The sequence below is a fragment of the Phaethon aethereus genome, assembly GCF_964289735.1.
Source record: "Phaethon aethereus genome assembly, chromosome: 3".
Taxonomy (NCBI): Eukaryota; Metazoa; Chordata; class Aves; order Phaethontiformes; family Phaethontidae; genus Phaethon; species Phaethon aethereus.
This window is the reverse complement of record NC_138576.1, coordinates 116,224,016-116,243,976: the sequence shown is the minus strand read 5'-3', so window position 1 is coordinate 116,243,976 and position 19,961 is coordinate 116,224,016. Positions and strand designations below refer to the sequence as shown.

The window sequence follows — 19,961 nt, the reverse complement described above, 5'->3', positions numbered from 1 at the left end:
TGCCCATTAAGCCCAAAATGATAGGCATGGAGTCCTCGGTACAGGTAAGTGGGGAACAAGCATTCCACTTGGTTCAGCTTGATCCCTGGCACATGCTGGTGGGTGGAGAGCGCAGCTTAAACGCTAATGCTGAGGGAACATGTCCAAGGTTACAATACAAACTCAAAAGCAAGGCCCCTTTCCTGCCTCCATGCCCACCCACCCCTCTCCCATCCCCCTGGTACAAACCCCATGAAAACTGTACAGGAGCCAAACTTTTATTCCTTAAAGAATTACATAAATACTGAGTTTAACACTTAGAAAAATAAAGTCATTTTCTTTTTTTTTTTTTTTTCTCCTTTTTTCTCCAAGGCTTCTTTCGTTTTTAACTTAAAAAAAAAAAAAAGTTACAGTAGCTGCTTCTTCCCTTAAGGATTCAGCAGCTTTTCTCACCTGCTTACTCTCCCTCCAGGGACAGGGCTAGGTAGCAGAGCCATTCACAGCAACTCCCATGCAGGACCAAGCATGCTCCACAGCCCTTCTCCCCAGCCTTGCTGAGCCTGCACAGGCATCACAGCTGCTCCTCCACAGCCCAGGATGGCTCAGAGGAAGAGCCTGCCACCTGCCCAGTAGCTCAGTGCCCCATGGGCTCTTTGTCATTGACACTTCAGTTGTTTCTCCACCTTGCATCAGACAGAAATTTAGAAAGCGCTGGCTGGAGCTGCAGGGGGATGTGGGGAAGACCCAACCACGTTCTCCTGGGTGTACGGAGTCAGCAAGCAGTGCGTGAGCTGAGAGTGTGGGGCTGGGCTGGCCACAGAACCCCCCAGAAGCTCTCCAGGGCATCCCTGTGCTCCTGGGCATCCGCCAACCACCTCAACTGTGCGAGGGCAAAGCCAGGCAGGCTGCAAATCTGCCAGGCAGCCCAGTGAGGAGGCACTGAGGGAAGAGGGCTCACTGTAGTGCATACAAGGAGGACAGGGCCATGTGCCACAGGCTGTGCCCTGCCCTCCAGAGGGAGGGCTCACAAGCCCAACCAGAGGTGCACATGCAAGCTGGCCACTCTCCCCTGTCCAGAGCCCAGGGTGAGTTGCTGCAGCCAGGACCCGTCACCCCCACAAAGGCACATTGCTGAGGCCAGCAGCACAGCCTCGGCCCACTGTGCTCCAAGCTACACCCACAGGATGGCTCTGGGTCTGAGCTGAGCCCCACACAGAGCAAACACTCATGGGCAAGGTGACTCAGAGTGCTCAGGAGCCAGAACCTTCAGCTGGGAATGGCCCACAGTATTGATTTGCAGCGTAGAGCAATCCTCCCCTCAAGTTTCTTTGGCTGGCGTGAGACGAGCGCAGCTATGGCAGCATCCAAACGCCCACAAGCCCTGCATGGCCCCAGCACGGCTCCATCCCAAGTGAGTCCTGCAGCCCCACGCGCATGCCTGTGTGTATGTGTGTGTGGGTGGGTGCGTGTGTGTGTGCATGTGTGGATGAAGGAAACGTGAAAAGGCAACAATAAATAACTGGTGCAGTCTGTACGAGAAGAAATTGCCGCCAGCTCCGGCACTGGCATGACAAGCCAGGGACAGCACAAGGCCGGCAGCAGAGGCCTCTCAGTCACTCTTGGCGCTGTGTGAGGTGTCCAAGTTGACCACCTGCAGCTCCGTCAGGCTGCTGCCACTGCTGCTCTGCTGCCCAATGACAGCCATCTAGAGAGAAAAGGGAGGAGGAAGCACTTGGGGACAGCATGCCCTGACACCGTATGCGCCAGCAGCCAGGGTGGTACTGTACTTCCTGGGCACCTGTCCAAGAAGGGCAAGACTTCCTCACCCAAGTGTCCATGGCACCGATAGCTTTCCCAGACCCGAGGACTGGCCCTGCCAAAGGGCCCATGTCTGCCCAGACCCACAAAGGATGTGCAAGCAGGGGCAGAGCTAGAACACGCCCTGAACACCTGCAAGTACCACTCTGCGCCTACCTGGTGAAGCTGGACAGCTGAGACTGGGATCTGAACAGTGCCTGATGGGGCTGTCAGGAACACTTGGGGGACTCCACCTGCCACAGAGAGAGAGAGAGCACAGATGACATCGTCCCTTAAACAGTGCTCCCCCATGGGTCCTTCCTCTGAGCTCCATGGAGCTTCACAAGGACGAAGGTGTCCGCATGCATGGAGGCATCCCAGGAGAAAGCCACATGCACTAGTTTTCCAAATGCTAGGAGAAGCAGGCACAAGCCCTCAATCCAAGTCTTTCCTGCACGACTTCATGCTTTTTTGACCCTCATGCAACCAAACATCCTCTTCAGAGCCTCCTGCTCCCTCCACTGCCTGCCCCATATGCCACCTGTCCCAGCAACCCTCACCCTTCTTCCCCAGCAAACGGCTCAAGCAATCATTTGCATAGGAGGATGGCAGGATCTAAAACCGTGCATCAAGCATCACCAGGCCTTTGTACAGCCGCTAGGATGGCTTAGAAGAAAATTCTTTGAAATTAATATACGGCAGAAATACATGCGAGATGAGAAAAATCAGGGTGTCAGAGCACTTTACGGGAGCACTGACCCAGACAGCTGTCTTACCCTGATCCTGGACCTGGCTGTGGGACACCTGCATCGCTGAGGGTGCCTGTGAGAAGGCGTTGAGGACTGCAAGTCCACCGTCCGCAAGTCCAGATGTGGGTGCATACATCACTGCATGTGGGCTGGGGTACATCATGTGGCCACCCACAGTGGTTGGCACAGACGACGTCATGATGGTTGCCGGGAGGGTCACTGGCACCAGGACAGACTACATGTGAGCCACATGAAAGCAGTCTGCTACACTCACATGCCTGCTCAGCACCCCCCTCAGCCACCCAGGACAGCACGGCAAGAAGCAGCAGGTGCATGGAGATACTCACCTTGTTCTCCCCAGCTCTTGGGGAAAAACCCCAAAGAACAGGCCGGAGAGCTCAAACCCCTCCCTTCATGAGTGAATATGACAGGGCAGAAAAGCACAGTAGCCAAATATCCCAGGACTGAATTCAACTTGAGATACAAGTTTCCTGATGAAGCTTTAATAAAGCTGTTGAACAGGATTCAGCCTGCATCCAGGCATCTGAACTCAGATTTTGCCGACAGAGGTGCCCTCTGCACGTACAGTAAAAATCTCAAGTAGGTGTAAGCCAATGCCGTGTGCTAGAGGCAGTGCTGGCTCACTAAGAAACCGTGTGAGAACTGGGCAACCTGTTCCCAGATCCATGCTGCAAGTAAGAGCAGATGATGTATCTGGAGAGGCTCTGAAATCCCTTGTAAGGTGCCCTACGCACAGCAGCATTTACCTAGATATAGCATAGCAAAGGAGCTGGGAACTGGGATAAATACACCCAGGAAACTGTCAGAAAGGCTGGGATATAGTTGGTCTGAAGAAGGATCCTGGGCAGGGAGCAGGCATGAGGTCTATTGGAGTGAGTTGTTATCAGCAGTGGTTAAGAAGGAAAACAGAACATGATTACCATAATGTCCCAATTACCTGTTCCACTGGAAGAGGTCTGGGTAAGGTCAGTGCTGCTGTCACTAGAGGGAGACGTTTGCTGCGGTGCCTGGTGCACCTGGATCGCCTGGACTGGGACCTGCTGAGCCATGGTACCACCTGGGGAGACAGAGGAGCCCATGAGCCTCTGGCTCAGCAGGGATACAGGCACTATGGGCCATGTTGAAAGCCCCCAAGTCCTTCCCTGGCTGTACGCAGCTGTTCCTCAGCGTGGCTCCGCACTGCATCAGGGAAGGCTAGCCAAAAGCAACATGTGGCAGAAACCAGGGCCTGCCCCAAAGAGCAGGCCAAAACCTGCTCTTTCCTGGCACACAGGGGCCCAGGAGGTGATTGCTTGCCTACAGGGCTCCAGAGAGAAAAGGAAAGGCCACAGCAGTTTTTGTCCAGCTCCCAGGCACGGTTTAGTCTGGGACCCTCCTCACCATTCCTAGCTCCACCAAGACATGGCACAGATGATGTTGGGAGGAAAGGGCACAGCACACGCCTCCAGCACTGCCCATGCTCAGCCAGCCCTGCAAGCATCATCTCACTGCACCAAGCAGAACTGTGAAAGTCCAAACGCCCAGGCCAGCTGGGCCCCGCTGCCTTCACACTCTGGAGCCCAGCTCCATCCTCCACAGGGCAATTAGGGATCAGCTATCTCACTCAGCTTGTGATCTCAAGGACATCACAGTGCCCTGCACTGGGATTAGAGCCCACCGGGCCACAAGGTGTGCAACCCAGAGCTGCAGGGGCACGGCCACACAGCCTCCAGCCCAGCCCACTCACTGCAAATCTCTTCAGCTCCAGAGATGGAGCTCGGCACAGAAAGCTCTCCTCAGGCTCAGGTCCTGTCTCCAGAGGGAAGAGCAAGGGATGCCAGGGAGCAGGAATCACTAGCCACCTCGCTCAGACTGGGCATCTCCCCACACACCACACCAGACACACATATCCGTTATTCTCTTAGCTCCTCCACATCACAAGGAAAATCCAGTCCCCTTGCATGGGATCACGCTGTCTGCCAGGGCCCATGGGAGCCATAAGGGCTCCAAGAAAGCTCCAAGAGGCTATGAGACTCATTGACCTGGGCACAAACAGGCAGGACAAAAGAAATACTGTCTCACTCTTGGTGCTGGTCCTCAGATGATGGCTGCCCTGACAAAGGAGAGCCTAGCCCTGCTCTGAAACTCCAGTGAGGAGCATATCCAGCCCCAGTACAACACCTGGAGAGCCTTGACTCAACACAACAAGAAATTCCTACAAAAGACAATGCACACAAGGCAGCACAGCAGCACCGCTCCCTCCTCTGCTCTGGATCTCTCCTGATCTACCCTGTGCAACGTGGTTCAGTGACTTGACAGATCCAAATACAAAAGCAAGGGCAGCTGCTCAGAGCCAAATACTAGCACTCAAAAAACATCCATTGGGCATCTGACCCCTGCGGTCTCCTTCCATCAGTCCTCCTAGCAGCACAGTTCAGCCTCAACACAGCTGCACCAGCGACCTGTCTCCTCTGCATTTGCTAGCCACAGGGCAAGCCCTGGGGCAGGAGACTGATAAGCTGCTGCTTTTTCTTGGTCTGTATCCCTCAGGGTGCTGCTCCTGCCTATGCCAAGCATTCTCTGCCCTGTCTTCCCATCTCTCCCCCACAGCCAGAGTGTCCTGTGCTCTGCCTCCTCTGTACTCCCACCTCAGCTGGGGGTCAGCTCTCTGGCCAGGACTATGACCCCCACGGATGCCTCCAGCCCCCCACCTCAAGCAAGCGGAGGAGAAGCGAGTGCTGACCTGTCAGCGACACGATCTGCCCTCCAGCTCTGGCAGGGAAGCGGAAGACTGTCTGTTGTGCCTGCTGCAGCTGTCCAGCCATACCTGTGACCACTTGGCCCTGCTGGCTGGAAAGAGCCAGCGAGTGCGGCTGTAACTGAGTGAGAGGAATGGTAGGGGTCCCCGGAGAAAGGGAAGCACCTGCCAAAAGGAGGGAGAAAGAAAGGCTTTGTCACCACTAGCTCTTTTCACTCCCTCCAGGCTTCTCGGTGCTGCCCTGGGGTCCCAGCTCAGCTCCCTGCCACCACGCCCTTCCCAGCAGCAGGGCCAGCTAGCACCACTCTACGGAAACAGTCACTACATGACCCTTCTCCAGCTACTGGCCTGGCTGGGCTTAAGCAAGGAATCCCAGCCAAGTTCACCCTACAGCAGCAGCCACTCTGCTTCTTCCTGCCACTAGGTCTCCTCTCCTCTGGAGAGGGCAGCAACACACTCCGGGTGCAGAGACGGATGGATGCAGTCCTCAGCCCCTAAAGGCACTGACCTGACATGAGGGTGAAGCCGGTGGGTATTGGCATGAGGCCCCCAGATGTCACTGCACTGGCTCCAGTAGTCTTCAGCACTGTCCCGTTGGCACTGGTGACGGCATTGGGGCTGATGCTGGCAGACACTGGCGCCAGGTAATTAGTGATGGGGAATGACGGGCCACTGCTGACCTGCATGGAGGTCGAGGTGGTGGGGGCTGTCTGGATGGTGGACGTTGTCCCCGGCAGGTTGGTGACAGTAAATGCTGGTTTCAGTGCGTCCTGGGGAAGGAGAGATTGTGACAACTCAGACCAGCCCTTGGATCTGGTCAAGATCTGCCCACAAGACCAAACCAGGCTCCATAGGTTGCATCCCCGTGCTAAACCATACCCCCACAGCCTGCTGCCAGCACGTGGAGCAGAGCCAGGGGAGCAGAGAGGAGTTGCCTGTACATACATGAGGAGACTGGGCCCAATAATGCAGCATGAGGAGAGCTGGAAAGAGCTCAGCAGAAACCTTGGATACAAGCCCAGGGCCACAGCGGTCCCCTGAGAGGCTTCCCTGCAAGACACCAGGGGACAAAGCAACCCCTCCCCCGGAGTCCCCATAGCCTCTAAGAAGAGAGCAGCCTCTTTTTGGCACATGACAGGCAAAAGCAGTCTTTGCAGGGACAGGCATAAAGGGACACTGTCTCCTGTCAGGAACACACACCACTTCCCTTACGGCAGGAAACACATGGCCAAGAACAAGCAGAAAAATGACTTTTAAAGGCAGCTGTACACCAAAAGCAGCAAGGGAGAGGTGAGTAAGGCCAAGCACGGACAGCAGGGAGGCCCAAACCCAGGCCTGACAGCTGCTTTGGCAGGCCCTGGGGAATGCCTCCACAAGCCTGCTGGAGCAGAGGGGAGAACCTGGCCAGGGGGAAGCACCCATTTGCCAGTCCACTAGCAGGAGGTGGGCACAAGGCAATTGCTTCCAAGGGACCCTGCATGTTAGCTACAGCCAGCACACACCACGTTGCTGCAAGGAGTGTCGGAGCTCTATGCCTGTCTGAGGACATTGCCAGGGAAGCTGAGCACCAGGAGGAAAAGTGCCCTGTGCTGGGCCAGAGCTAGCCTGAGAGGTTGGCCTCCTGGGTCTGGGAACAAGGGAGGAACGTGTACACCAGACTGCAAGGCACGTAACCCCCCACTTTCTGCAGGAACAAAGCATGTGGCTCGACGTGGCTTGGATCCGCAGGAACCAATCAAGCCCAGCATGATCCCTGCTGACCCTGGCAGTCACACTTCACCTAACATGCCTCCTTCCCCCAAATTCCCTTTTGGATACCCAGGGTCTCCATGGCCTCCCTTCCTGCCCTGCTCAGCCGGCCAAGAACAGACTGCAAATACACTGCTCCACAAGAGACCATGCCACAGGCCACAAGGGATCTGCTGTCCCCATGCCCTGCCACAGCTGCCAGCTCGTCTTGGAAGAGTTAAGGCTGCCACACTCCCACCCCTCCCACTGCAGACTGGTGGGCCCAGCTCTCCCACGTGCTAAGACTTGTTCCCAGCTTGTCAAGCTGCCAGGAATGAGGAATTCACAGCTCAACGAACAGCTAAAAAAGGGAAGGCAGCCCATTTTGGACAGGGGAAGCCAATCCCAGGCACTCAGCCATGCCCCAGGGCCTGGGGAGGGAGGAGAGCAATGCCCCTCCACCTTGGCACCGCAGTCCCTGAAGTCCGAATTAGAAGAGGCACGTGATAACAGAGCAGAGCCCAGCAGAGGCACTTTCCATTAGCTCAACCACAAACTCCTGCCATCCCACATGGGACATGGAGGCTGTGGGTACCCTCCCCACATGGGTGACAGGGCAGAGCTCCCCCCAGCCCTCCAGGCCATGTGAGCCATAGCAGATGGAGTCCTGTTCCCAGCCGGAAAAGCCAGGCTCCCTCATCCCCAGACGTAGCCCTGAAGCTGTACACCCCTGAGATATAGTCCCCAAGCAGCCAGGGCACTTGGCATCCCCCCACACTCTCAGGGCTGGAGGAAGCATCCCAAAAGATTCACAGCATCATATTCAGGGGGATTCCCAGGACTCCCTAGAAGCACAAGGGCAAACCTCAGTATGATCAGAACAGCAAAGATGCTTGGGAGGGATGCTGTGCCAGCAGGCTCAAACAACGCGCACCCCATCTCTGCCCTGCCTACTTTGCCACCGGTGAGACTCAAGATTCCTCCCATCTTTGCTGTGTTTCTCTTGGGCTAATAGCTCCCAGTACAGAAAGAGAGCTAGGAGAGACCTTGGGATTGGACACCCATTGCCTTCTCCCTATGCCTGTCTGGATGCCTCAGAGCCCCTGGGCACCTTGGCTCCCCCCAGCACCCTGCAAAGCCCAGACTACATGCACAAGGCCAGTCTTCAATAGGAGCCAAGTCATGGGTCACCTTCAGCAGAGATTACACCCAAGGGGCCATGGACAAGCCCTGAGGCAGCACACCAGCCCTGAAGGCCCTTCCCTTCCTGATCCAGCTGCCCATCCATTCCCCACCATAGCTCACCGCAACCTTCAGTTTACAGAGCAGTACCTGGGGAATCAACATGCAGCAGAGGGGTACAGCCCAGTGGCAGGAGATGTCTGCACAGATCCACACCACTGTTCATGCTTGATAAAGTATTATATAGCATGAGTGGACTACATGGCATGGCCCAGGCCAACTGATGCCCATCCTGGACTATAATAGGGTCCTGGGGACAAAAATTATTCCAGTCCACAGCTTCTGAGGGCTGCTGGGGACAATGCTGTTAAGCATGCCCATACCTCACAGCCAGCATTATTATGTGGATGTTGCAGGACAACTGGCCTTGGAGGAACATGGGAAATCACAATCTGGTCTCCATCACCTGGTCTGCATTCCAAATGGGGCAGAAAGTCCCACCTTTCCCCCATCCCGAAAAGAGATGACCAGATTCAGAGCTACTCCCATGCTCTCATCCCAATCTAGAACCCCTGAGTGCCCTCCAAAATCCGCTCTCCCACATAACCATACCCAGCAGATTGAGGTGAGATTGACACATGAGGGCACTATGTCCTTTGGAGCCTGCAAAAGATCAGACAGGTCAGTGCGCAACAGTATCATTGTGAGGATAATAGCTGCTGTCTTGAAAGTACAGCATGCCCCAGTCCCAGCTGCAGTCTGAGCTCAGCTCCGTGGCAGGGAGTTTGGGTCTGGCACAGCAGGAGGACGTCATAGCTGCTGCTGCCTGCAGCACAAAGGAATACCAGTGGGCTGCTGGCTGCAGGTAACAGCCTGGCTGCATTGCTCCCTGCTGTGCTGCAGCAGCTGAACACAAGCAGGTTTTGTCTGTACAGAGATCCAGGAAGCAGAGTTCACAGGAAGGCCAGGGAGCAACTGCCCAACCTTACCAGAGCATTCTATGTGGCTGGACCTGACAGCCCAGGCACTTAATTTCCTGCCACCTCGTCTAATGAGGCACCGGTAACCCAGGCCTGTGTACCACCCACTCCTCAAGCAAGGATGCCAGCCATCTAGCATGGCCCACACATAAGCTCCCTTCATCCTCAGAGGGCTTCCTGGTCTATCTGAATTGGGCTGATCTCTGCCAGAACACCAAACCAGGCTTCCAGCCCTGCAGAAGGCACAGCAGGGCTGGGGAGGATCAGGGTGGGACTGTCCCCAGCCCCAGAGCTCGCCATGACAAGAACTCTCAGCAGGCCAGGGATGGGTTTAGCCAGAATCTCAAGCAGAAGACAGGGCCACAGGGCTCCTCCAGCCCCACACCATATGTTGGCTGTGGCCACAAGGCACCCCACACAAAGCATGACCACTCATGAGTACCAGGATGAAGTTTGCAGGGCACTAAGTGGGGGCTGCATCAGAAAGCAGGCAGAGAGAAGTTGTGTTCAGAAGATTTCCTCTGCAGAGTAACTGCACACCAAGAGCACACTTCTTTTAGGACCACCTAGCAGTGTTCTCAGGTAAAATCTTAAGGGACGTGATGCGTACAAGCCCCATGCCAGGGACTGCCATGCACTTCCTGCGCCTCCAAATTATTCCTGGCACTGGTAATTCATCTCATTACAAAATGCCCATAGGACTTGCCTTTTCATCCAGGAGAAGCCCAAGAGACACACGCCCTTACAAGCACAGGCTGCACAAGGGAGAAATTGCTAGTGACACAGTGGGCTCCTTTGCCTACTGGAAAGGGCTGGCACGGATCACGCTAGGAATCAGAGGCACCCAGGGGAGTCATGCCAGACTGGGACAGCCAGGACTGTTGTTGCGCTCCCATCAGTGGGAAGCCTTCCCAAGGACTCTTCTGGGCTCCAGCACAGAGCTCTCCAGCCAGCAACACCTTGGTCCACCACAGCTCCTCTGCCTGCAGGGATCCCTGGGGACTGCTGATATTTCTCAGGGCTCAGCAGCGATAAGATTTTGCTTGGTGCAACACTGCACACAGGTGAGGAAGAGGGCATGGAGGCATCATGGCCGCTGGGTACCCAGCAGCACCGTGACCAGAACTGTTGGGCTGCCACAGGATACAAACACACAGCTGAACACCCCTGCAGTCTCAGACATGCTGGGCACGTCTCAGGGCTGCACTCACTGCCTTTGGGATTACAGCACAGAGACCTCAAACACCCTTCTCCAGGTTCTGTCTGCTTAACGTTTAGTGGCTACTGTATGGCAAGGATGCTGCTGTGGATTGCGTAAGTGGGCTGGAGGGCTCCTAGAGCCAGGCCAAAGTTCATGTGGAAGGATGCTTTTGCTGCAGACCCAGTAGCCATGCCATGAGCAGAGCTGCAGCAACTAGCAGCACCCAGCAGCACTCCACGCAGGCTTGGAAAGCTGTGGCACAACCCTCACTTCAGCATGTCGTGACAGCCTTGCGCCACAAACTCCCATCTCCAAGTGCCTGCAGACCCAAGCGCCAGCCTGCAAAGGAAGCAGCCGGGATACAGGAACCAGCTTTCTTGCATCAGCTCCAAGGATGCAGGGACAAGACAGGGCCCTTCCAGCAGAAAAGGGACGTTGCCTGACTCCGCACCCATGGGCAGGTCCTTTGCAGTACCCTGGGCAAGAGGCCACAAGTAATATGGGCATGCAAGGGCCAGCACCTGCAGGGACACCAGGCAGGAGCAGAAACGGTCCATCCAGCCAAATGTTTCCAATCCCCATGTCCTCCCTGCCCCCTTCCAAAACAGCACCACAGCAAGAGACAGCTGCAGCTTATAAGGAATGTGAGGGGCCCTGCCAGGGACTCTGGCGAGGGAAACCAGGCCTTATAAGGCCATGGAGGCAGAATCAAATTTTTATCAATGAGTGCAAGAGCATGGAGACGCCTGGGGAGAGATAACAGCGCCGAAAGCTGGCCAGGGGGGTGGGCTGGGCCGGTGGGGAGCCCTGCTGCAAAGACCAGGGACAGGACACCTGCCACCCACTTCCCTCCCTCTCCAAATCACCACTACCACCAGCCAAGTGAAGGAGCCAGCCCCGAGAGGCCACAGCATGAGCTCACTTGAGTCACAGCAAAAGGGGACCCATACTCAGCTTCTCAAGCTGCTGTTCAAGGAGGGCTGGGGATATCGGGGCTCCCAGCACAGCCAGTGTCCCCCAGAGTGCCCAGGTGTGCGGCTGAGCACAGAAACGTTACCTTGGTCTCCCCACTGCTGTCCGACTCGGACACCTGGTAGGTGAGGTCAGTCTCCTCAAAGCCTGTGGCGCTCATGCGCTGGTCAGTGGTTGGGTCCGAGCGCGGGGGCGAGTCTGGGGAGTTGAGGCACGTTTGGATCAACGCCTTCCCCGTCTCACTGGTGATCATGGGCTGCAGCTTCCGCGTGGCAAACGTGTACACGTGGCCCGTCTCACTGGCCACCAGCAGCAGGACTTGAGTGCCGGTCAGTGTGGAGAGCTCATAGGCCTGCCAGCAGCACAAGGGAAGAACAGGGAGTCACAGATGGCAGAGCCACATATAGTGCAGGACAAGAGTCCCTGGTATGTCCCTGTACTCCCAGCACGGCCCTCCTTTTGCTCACACCAGCTCCAACTCCCTGTCACCCCAGAGGAGCTGTGGCCTCTAAAACAAACTCAACATTGGTTACCTACGGGTTGAAGGGCCCCATGCTGTGCTCCCATCTCCTTTAGGATGCCCTTAGGAGATGTGCATGCCAAGAGGCCAGAGGAAAAGAGTGGTCCCCTCAGGAAAGTAGCCTCAGGACATGGGGACGCTGGGCGGTCCCTATTCTGGAAATCCCACCTGCTTCTGCAGACATATCTGGACGCCTCCCCGCTCACATCCCAGATGCTACTCGGCCCATGTGTCTCTGCTACCTCTTTCCCCTCATCAACACCCCAGTTGGGACCCAATTCCCCTCTCAGTGTTCAACAGTCATGAGCACAGCTGCACGCAAACACCCCTGCAGTGAGGCTACCGTTCACAAGATTCACGTGTGCTAGGAAGAACACTCTTCATATGCTATCATGGCATAATCAGTGGTCTTGCACAAGCTACCACAGACAGGGTGGCCTCACTCTGCATCCCGTGCAGCCAGGATGTGCACAGTGGTACCCCACAACCATTCCCCACTTCCCCAGGGTATGTGAAGCCCAATTCAGCTGGGATGTGGCACTGCCCAGTTGTTCAGAGGATGCTGTGAGCACCAACAGGGATGCAGATGAGCCAGCAGCATCCAACTGCACACAAAATCCCCGAAGCTTCTAGCGTGTCTTTGCACGACGGCTCCAGGAACCACGGAGAGCACTCTGGACCGACCGAGACATGGCGCTGGCCCCTTCCGCGTCCGAAGGAGCCAGCCCTGCTAGGCCCTTGGCGGGGCAGGGCAGTCCAGCTGTGCCACAGGACTGGCGCAGCACCCAGCAGCAGCTGACGGAGAAGGGTCCCGAGGGCTCCCGGACCGCGGGTCTGCTCCGGACGAGGGGTGGAGGCTGCACCAGGACGGGCCTCCCCGGGCGCAACAGCCGGCTGGGGACCGCCGGGCGTACCCGCCATCCCCCGGCGGCGTAACAATACTTCCCGCTCTCGGCTGTCCGGAGCCGCGCGGACACCAGGGACCGACCGCAGACGACAACCGGCCCCGCCGAAGGCTCCCACGCAGCCCCCCGGAAGGAGCTGGTGCCGGGCCGCCCCCCCCCCCCATCCCCGCGGGACCGGGAAGCCGCCGCCGTTTCCGGGCACGGCCCCATCAGCCGGCTCCCCGTTCAGCCTGGGCGCGCACTGCCCAGGGGCCAGGGCTCCCGCTGGGCCGCCAGCCACGGACAGGTGGGTGCCAGCCGACACACCCAGCCGCTCGCCCCCCGCGCCGGCCGGAGCCCCGGGGCCGCACCTTCTTCATGATGCCAGTCTTCCTCTTGCTGAAGGTGGTGTAGCGCCGCAGCTTGTTGTCGATGAACTCCATCTTGATCTTCACCCGGCCCCGAGTCTTCTTCCCGGGTTTGGCACCGCTCACGGCCCCGCCACCCCCGCCGCCGCCGCCGCCGTAGGCGGCCGCCGCCGCTCCCGCCGCGGGCCCCGCCGCCGCCGCCGCCTCGGCCAGGCCACGCTTCACGCCGCGCCGCTCGCCGCCCAGCTCCTCCTCCTCGGCCGAATCCGAGTCGCCCTCGCTGCCGCTGTACAACGCCTCACGCTCCAGGCGGCCCCCGGGCGGCCCCGCCGCCGCCGCCGCCCCGCCGCCGTTCGCCCCACGCGGCACCGGTGAACGGCCCAGCCCCGAGCCGCGGGCCAGCGCAGCGGCGGCGCCGTTCCCGGCCCCGGCCTGGCTCGGCAACATCGCGGCGGCGAGCGCGGGTCGGGTCGGGTCAGGCCGGCCCCGCCATGGCCCCGCCGCCCGCTCCGCGCTCACGGCCCCGCTGCGCCGCCGCCCCCGCCGCGCCGCGCCGCCCCCATATAAAGCGATACAATGTTGCCTTTTATGGCGAAGGCGCTCCTTATATGGGGCGAGCCGGCGCCCCGCCGGGAGGCGCCACCCTATTGGCTGGCCGCCGCCAAGCGCTAGCGTCCATTGGTCGGCGGCTGGCGTTTGATTTGCATACGTTCCTACTGCGCCCGCGTCACTCCTAGATTGAAACACGCAGGGAGGTCCATTAAAGAGACAGCACACCTCGCCGCACGGACGGCGCGGGCTGGTAGATTCACGACGAGCACCGAGAGCGTTACGCCGCTGCTTACGGCGCGGCCCGGCCCGGCCGTCCGGTGACATACCCGCTTTTCCAGCTCTTGCTCGCCCCGTTCCAGCTGCCAGCTCCAGGCACTCGTGTCCTGTTAGGGGGCACACCACGTGGCTGAGACTCCCTGCCTGCCCCTGCCTTGCCCTCCTCAGGATGCAGTCGGGAGGATCCCCGCACCACCACCCCCCCCCCCTGCCTGCCTCTTAGTACTAATGCCACCAGGTGTTGCTCTAGGCAACTCTTCCCCCACCACTGTTCCCCAGACCCTGCAGGTGACAACATGCTGCCTGCTTGTCCCTGGTGGTTGCAGGGTGTGCCTAGGGTCAGGAGAAGGTCTGAGAGGGTCTGGCGGCCACATGGGTGCTCGAGGCTGCACAGGGCACAGGACTAGGCAGATATGACCAAAATACACATTGCCCAAGCACAAGTTGACCACTGGGCAGAAGAAAAAGTGTCTCTCTTGAACAGGATGGACCACAGCTACCTTCAAGTCCACAGAAGGAGAGAATGTTGTCCTGTACCACAGCCATCTATGGGTAGGACAAACCACCTGTACGCCTGTCCCCTGGGGAAATGGTTGGGCTGGCCCTAATACACGGGCAGGGCCCCCGTCCATCCCCATTATGCAGCTCAGGGGGTTCCTAGCAGGTGGCACAGGCTGTGTCTTCTGCCTGGGCATAAACTAGGACCTCCACAGGAAAGGGACAGCCCATGCAGACCGGACAACTGCATATGGGTCAGCAAGGGTGCAGGAGAGACCACAGAGCCCCAGAGCTGGGAGCTGTGAAGACAGAGTGAGCCACATCCTTGGCTGAGGAAAGGGCTCTCCTACACCCTGTCCTACAAAGAGGAATGGCAACCCAGGGCAAGACCTCACCTCTGCCAGCACCAGCCCTGCCACAGACCCATTTTGCCTCCTGGGCACCCCACAGAGGGTTCTGCAGCTTGCACAAGACCTTTCCATATCTGCCTCATCACTCAGAGGACATGCACGCTTGCTACCGGCTTTCACAGCTGTCTCCCACTCTCTAGGGCCAACCTCCTACAGAGCAAGGGAGTAACTGCAAAACCAAACACACCCCTCACTGCCACCGCCTCCCCCTCCTCCCCGCCAGCCATGCTCCTCCAGTGAGCACACATGCCATTTATAGCTCCCAGCAGGGCTGCTGGGACTCACATGCCTCCCATCACATGCCCTGGCCGCCCTCCCTTCGAGCCGAGCACAAACTATACCTGGCACAGGTGAGACCGAGGCCTTGCCATGTCACACCAGGGTGAGGAAGGGTCAGCAAGACCCTCTACATAGCTGGAGGCACCAGTTCAGCTGAGAGCAACTGGTATGTAGATCTGACAGCCAGAACCAGACAGGTCTGCCTGCTCAGCACAAGTGTGCAACCACTGCAGGTACTATGATTGGGGTTCCTCTGGCCCATGGGGGTGCTATACGCCCCCCCCTGCCCCTGGACCTTTTGATTGCAGGGCCGTGTAGAAGTCTTTTGGTCCGCAGGCTGCAGGAGAGTCTGCGCAGGCAAGAGGTGACTCATTTGGGGCTGGCTCATCCCTTCTGCTACCATCCTTTCCTTCCCTAGCCTCATCTTGGGGATGCTTCCAGAGACACCTGTCTCCCTTGTGCTCCGCATGGGACCAGAGCATCAGCATGCCTCTGAACTTCCTGGGGTGCTAATCTCTCACCGAGACACACATGGTAGAGCCAAGTCCAGCCCTCAGGCCACCATCACCCACAGGACACAAGTTTCTAGGAACACTGGACCTCCCTAACCTAACTAGCACCCAGTGTCAGCTGAAAGCAGCTTAAACCAGGTTTTTGGCCACTTGACAGTCCCATTTCATTTTCAGGGCTGTTCTCACTTACAACCCCCCAGTCATAAAATTCACATTTCTAACCCTCCTTTTACACAGCTGTGGGCACAGCATAAAACCCTCTTACCCAATTACCCCCAAGGATCCTTCCAGTCAAGCTGCTGCCTGTGACAGCCCCACTGTAGCATGGGCCCTGCTGTCAGCTGCCCCCAGTATCACCCCAGCCCTCTGTGTCCCCTTTGCATCCCTCCTCTAGGCCACTGCAGCAAGCCCTTTCTCATCCTTTTCCAACTCTTCATCTGTATTTCAACTGGGGAACTATTAAACACCCTCTGCACTCAATGCTGCGGTTGCAATGGCTTCCATCCTGTTACTGATTTTCTTAGCATTGATACTTCAGCTGCTTTTTTGACTGCTGCTGAGTACAGGTAGATGCTCTTTTTTTTTAACAGCCAGATCTCTTCTATGAGCAGTAGTAACTAGATCTGAGGTACTGCTGCACATGTAAAATGAGGTTAAGGTCCTTCTTAATGTGGTTTTTTTGGTCAGCAGAGGGGTACTTCTGGTCTCCATGCAGCCCCACAGCATGAGTGGGGCTGTTCCATGAGGGGTGACTAGCCAGCGTCTAAGGGTGACCCCATGCCCTCACTAACAGGTATAGTCCAACAGTACCTAAGCAGAGCAGAGACAGGTGTTGGTAACTGGGTCCACCCACAGATCAAGTGATGAACCAAGTCCACTATCCACCGGGTCAGGAGATAGGGCCAAAATCAGGTCTGGATAATAAGGCTACAACGTATGCCCAGAAGACAGGGTAGAGGCAAGGCCAAAACAGGAACACCTACAAGATTACTCCAAACAAAACTGAAGGCCCAGGCTTGAGCTTAAATGCAACTCAAGAGAGTGGGAGGTCCCACGTGAGGCTGTTTAGGACAATTAAGGCATATTAGTTCCCCCAACAAGTGCCTGACACAGCTGCGTTAAGAGCCACAGGGCAGCAGATGAAATCAGAGCAAATCAAAAAGTGCTGCTTCAAGCTGCCTCGTGGATCTGTGCACTCATTGCCCCAGGGTACTCAAAGCACGCGTAGTTGTAAGGGGAACTTTGATAACTTTCCGGCAAGAAAAAATACGAAGGACTGCTGGAAATGCCTGGTTTGGGGGTAAGGTGAAGCATAAGATGCTTTAGGAGTTAGCTGGCAAAGTGCATACCTGCTTGCTGTCCTCTTACACTGTTCAGGAAAAGTTTGATTTTGGCCACAGCTGGTGGCCCACGAGGTGGACCTTGTCACTGATGGAGCCATGCTATTCTTTCTGGCCCTGGATACCACAGGTGGTCTTCCTTTCCCAAGGTGGTTTTTTTTTTCTTTTTTCAAATGTTCCTTCAGTTTGGGCTGAAGCAATTGGATCCCACCTCTGTTAACTGCCCAAGTCCTCTCATTCTCCTGCAGGGGCTCTGATTTCCTGCTTTCCTCCACTGCATTTAGCTAGGACTGTATTTGCTCAGCTCACTGTTTTCAATTACATTGGCCAACATCCGTCCCATCCCCAAGGATACAGAACTTTTTCATGACATCACTCCCAAAAATACACAATCCCAACCCCCATCTTTCTGCACCCGTTGGGTCTGGAGTTTGTCCCAGCTTTGGTGCCTTTCCATTTGGGTGCTTCGCTGTACTCACCAGGTCTTGACTGCATGGTAAACAGGCACTCGAGTCCCCAGGATGTGTTGGGATAAAGCTGAGCATGCCATGCTGACACTGCTGACAGAACCAGCCCACTGCAGCCATGTCATTCCCTCCCAGTACACAGAGAAACCTGCATGCATGAAGCTGGCCGAACAATCATGTCACTCCCGAAGTTCTTGTCATCTCTATTCTCTAGCCGTAGCATCACAAGAGATGCTGCTTGGCTAGGCCACCACAAGTGATGGTGCCTGTCTCCACCTCTAGCCCACCCAGGAGCATTTTGAGTAAGCACAGCAATAACCCTACTATTCTGCCCGTCATGTCCAACAAGGGGCAGCAAGCTGGGAGGACAAGGCCATCATTCATTGTGTCCAGTATGCAGGTGGCCTTCACCTGGGGCAGAGACTCAAGGTCACTCGCTGGCCTGTCTGTCAGCTGATGCTGTACAACTGCACTTACCTGCTCCTCACCTCCCAGCCAGCCTCCAAGGAAGAGCACCAATGACCAGGATGAAGTAGGTAACCCCTGCTGAGGGACGAGATGAGATGCCAAAATGCTAGTCCAGCTAGAAGGATCAAGACAGGCTCTGGTATGATCTATCCACAAGCGCCCAAGGAAGCAGCTGCAGAAGCAGCTGGGAGTATTTCTAGGACAAGATGTACTCCAGAGGTAAAGAATACCACAGGGATGCACAGGCAAGACAAGACATGTTCATTAGTGACTTGGCTGCAGGAATCAGCCAACAATGTGCAGCCGTCCTGCCTGAGACGTAGGGCAGCAGGCAGGAAAGGCCACAGGAATGGGATGGATGGGAGAGATGGAACAAAAGGACATCAAACAACAGCAAATGCATGTGAGAGATCACTTGCAAGTTGGAGAACATGCATGCAGCAGTGCTATGGCACTATGCATATCACACTAAGGGTTGTGTACACGCTGGGAGAAAGTGACAAGAAGGACATGGAGCAAGGGAGAGAGAAGGCACATCCTGAGACCTCTGCCCATAACAGCTCCTTCCAGCGTGCACAATGCCACCAGCTCCAGGCTGTGGCCAGGCCATCTTGGAGAAGGGTCATAGAGGCAGCAAGCCTTCAGGGTGGCAATAACCTGCTGCCAAGCCCACTGTGCAAAGGAGCACCAGGTCTAGGGAAGGAGAGAGGGGCCCAACAACCATCCACAGCCACATCTTAGCTTGCCAAGAGGCCTTAGCTTAGGGAGACTCCACAGCTCCCAGCTGCAAGACACATCACAAGTGAAAAGGACAAACACTTCTGATAACTCTGCTCTATAGCCAGCAAACTTGCTTGCACCCAGGCAGGCCCAGGTCACCCCATTCCCAAGCCCTGGTCCAAATCTGAGCTCAGAGCGAGCTAGCGCATTCCAAGAAATGAGCCCTCTTCACCCTCCAGCACCTCCATAGCCTCTCTGGGTAGCAGAGGTGGCAAGGGGATCCTGGACATTTCTGGTCCATCCCTGCTTAAAGCAGAGCCAACTAGATCACATTGTTCAGGGCTTATTTGGTCCAGGGTTAAGTATCTCTGTCAATGGAGAACCCACAGCTTCCCTAGGACCGTCTCAGTCCTTTACCACCCTTGGGGGGGAAGCATTTTTCCTAATATCCAATATGAATTTCCCGTATGCCGCTTGTGCCCATCACCTCAAGTCCAGCCCCATTAGGCCTCCTGGAAGAGCTCAGATTGTTCTCTAGAACCCCTCAACCCAGAGCTGTGCAGCAAGTGAAACTGCTGGTCTGTAGCTCTGCCAAACCCAGGGTCCTGCTCTGGCTCCAAGAGAAAAAGCCTGTCCTGTGCTGGCTTAGCTCATGTTCATGCTGTGGGGACTAGGGCTTCTCATATATAACCTGCCCACCCCTCCTTCCCCAAGAAGAGACTGCCAGGACCCTGCCACTGCTCAGGGACACTGGCACAGGGCAGAGGGCTGCAGTCTCCATGTGACAGCAGGAGTCCCCCCAGTATCCCCAACCCAGGCATGGCCCTGCTAGCTCCTCAGTCCTGCAAGCAGCAGCAGTTGCAATCTCCTGTGTGAAAACACAACCCAGTGCTGCTTGCAAAGCTGCCCCAGGTCACAGGGATGGGTGCACAAACCCAATTACAGAAGAAAAGAGTTGCTACGAATGCTTGGCTACTTGAACTAACGGGGGGGAGGGCTGTCAATGTGCTTGCTTGCAGGGAGTCCGAGAGGAACATATTCTCCTGAGACACATGTCCCTCTTGCAGAGCAACCCATGACTGCCCAGAGAGACAATAAGCTCTGAGGCAAAGTGCTCCCTCAGGGTATGACAGGCTGGGAACAGCATCTCAGATCCAGCTGGGAAGGGGGCAAAAGGGTTAAACAGAAGAGACAGATGCTTGAGGAACCAGCCCCCAACCCTTCTCAGGAATCATGTGGAAGAAAACAGTCAAACAGCCATCTGACAGCAGTGTCTTAAAAGACCAAAAAAACAAGCCTTCTTTAATTGAGAGCAGCACAT

At 56.5% G+C, this 19,961-nt stretch overlaps 1 protein-coding gene across 1 annotated transcript; it reads right to left on the bottom strand.

Annotated features, from left to right (window-relative positions):
- Window positions 1–1,482: 1,482 nt before the first annotated feature.
- Window positions 1,483–13,565, bottom strand: SRF (serum response factor; the record flags this gene model as incomplete). The annotated part of the gene is made up of 7 exons (XM_081998240.1): window positions 1,483–1,684; window positions 1,954–2,030; window positions 2,553–2,744; window positions 3,484–3,603; window positions 5,792–6,053; window positions 11,432–11,698; window positions 13,122–13,565. The coding sequence occupies 7 exons, from the start codon at window positions 13,563–13,565 to the stop codon at window positions 1,589–1,591; spliced, it is 1,458 nt and encodes a 485-aa protein (XP_081854366.1). The 3' UTR covers window positions 1,483–1,588.
- Between the last annotated feature and the right edge of the window lie 6,396 nt (window positions 13,566–19,961).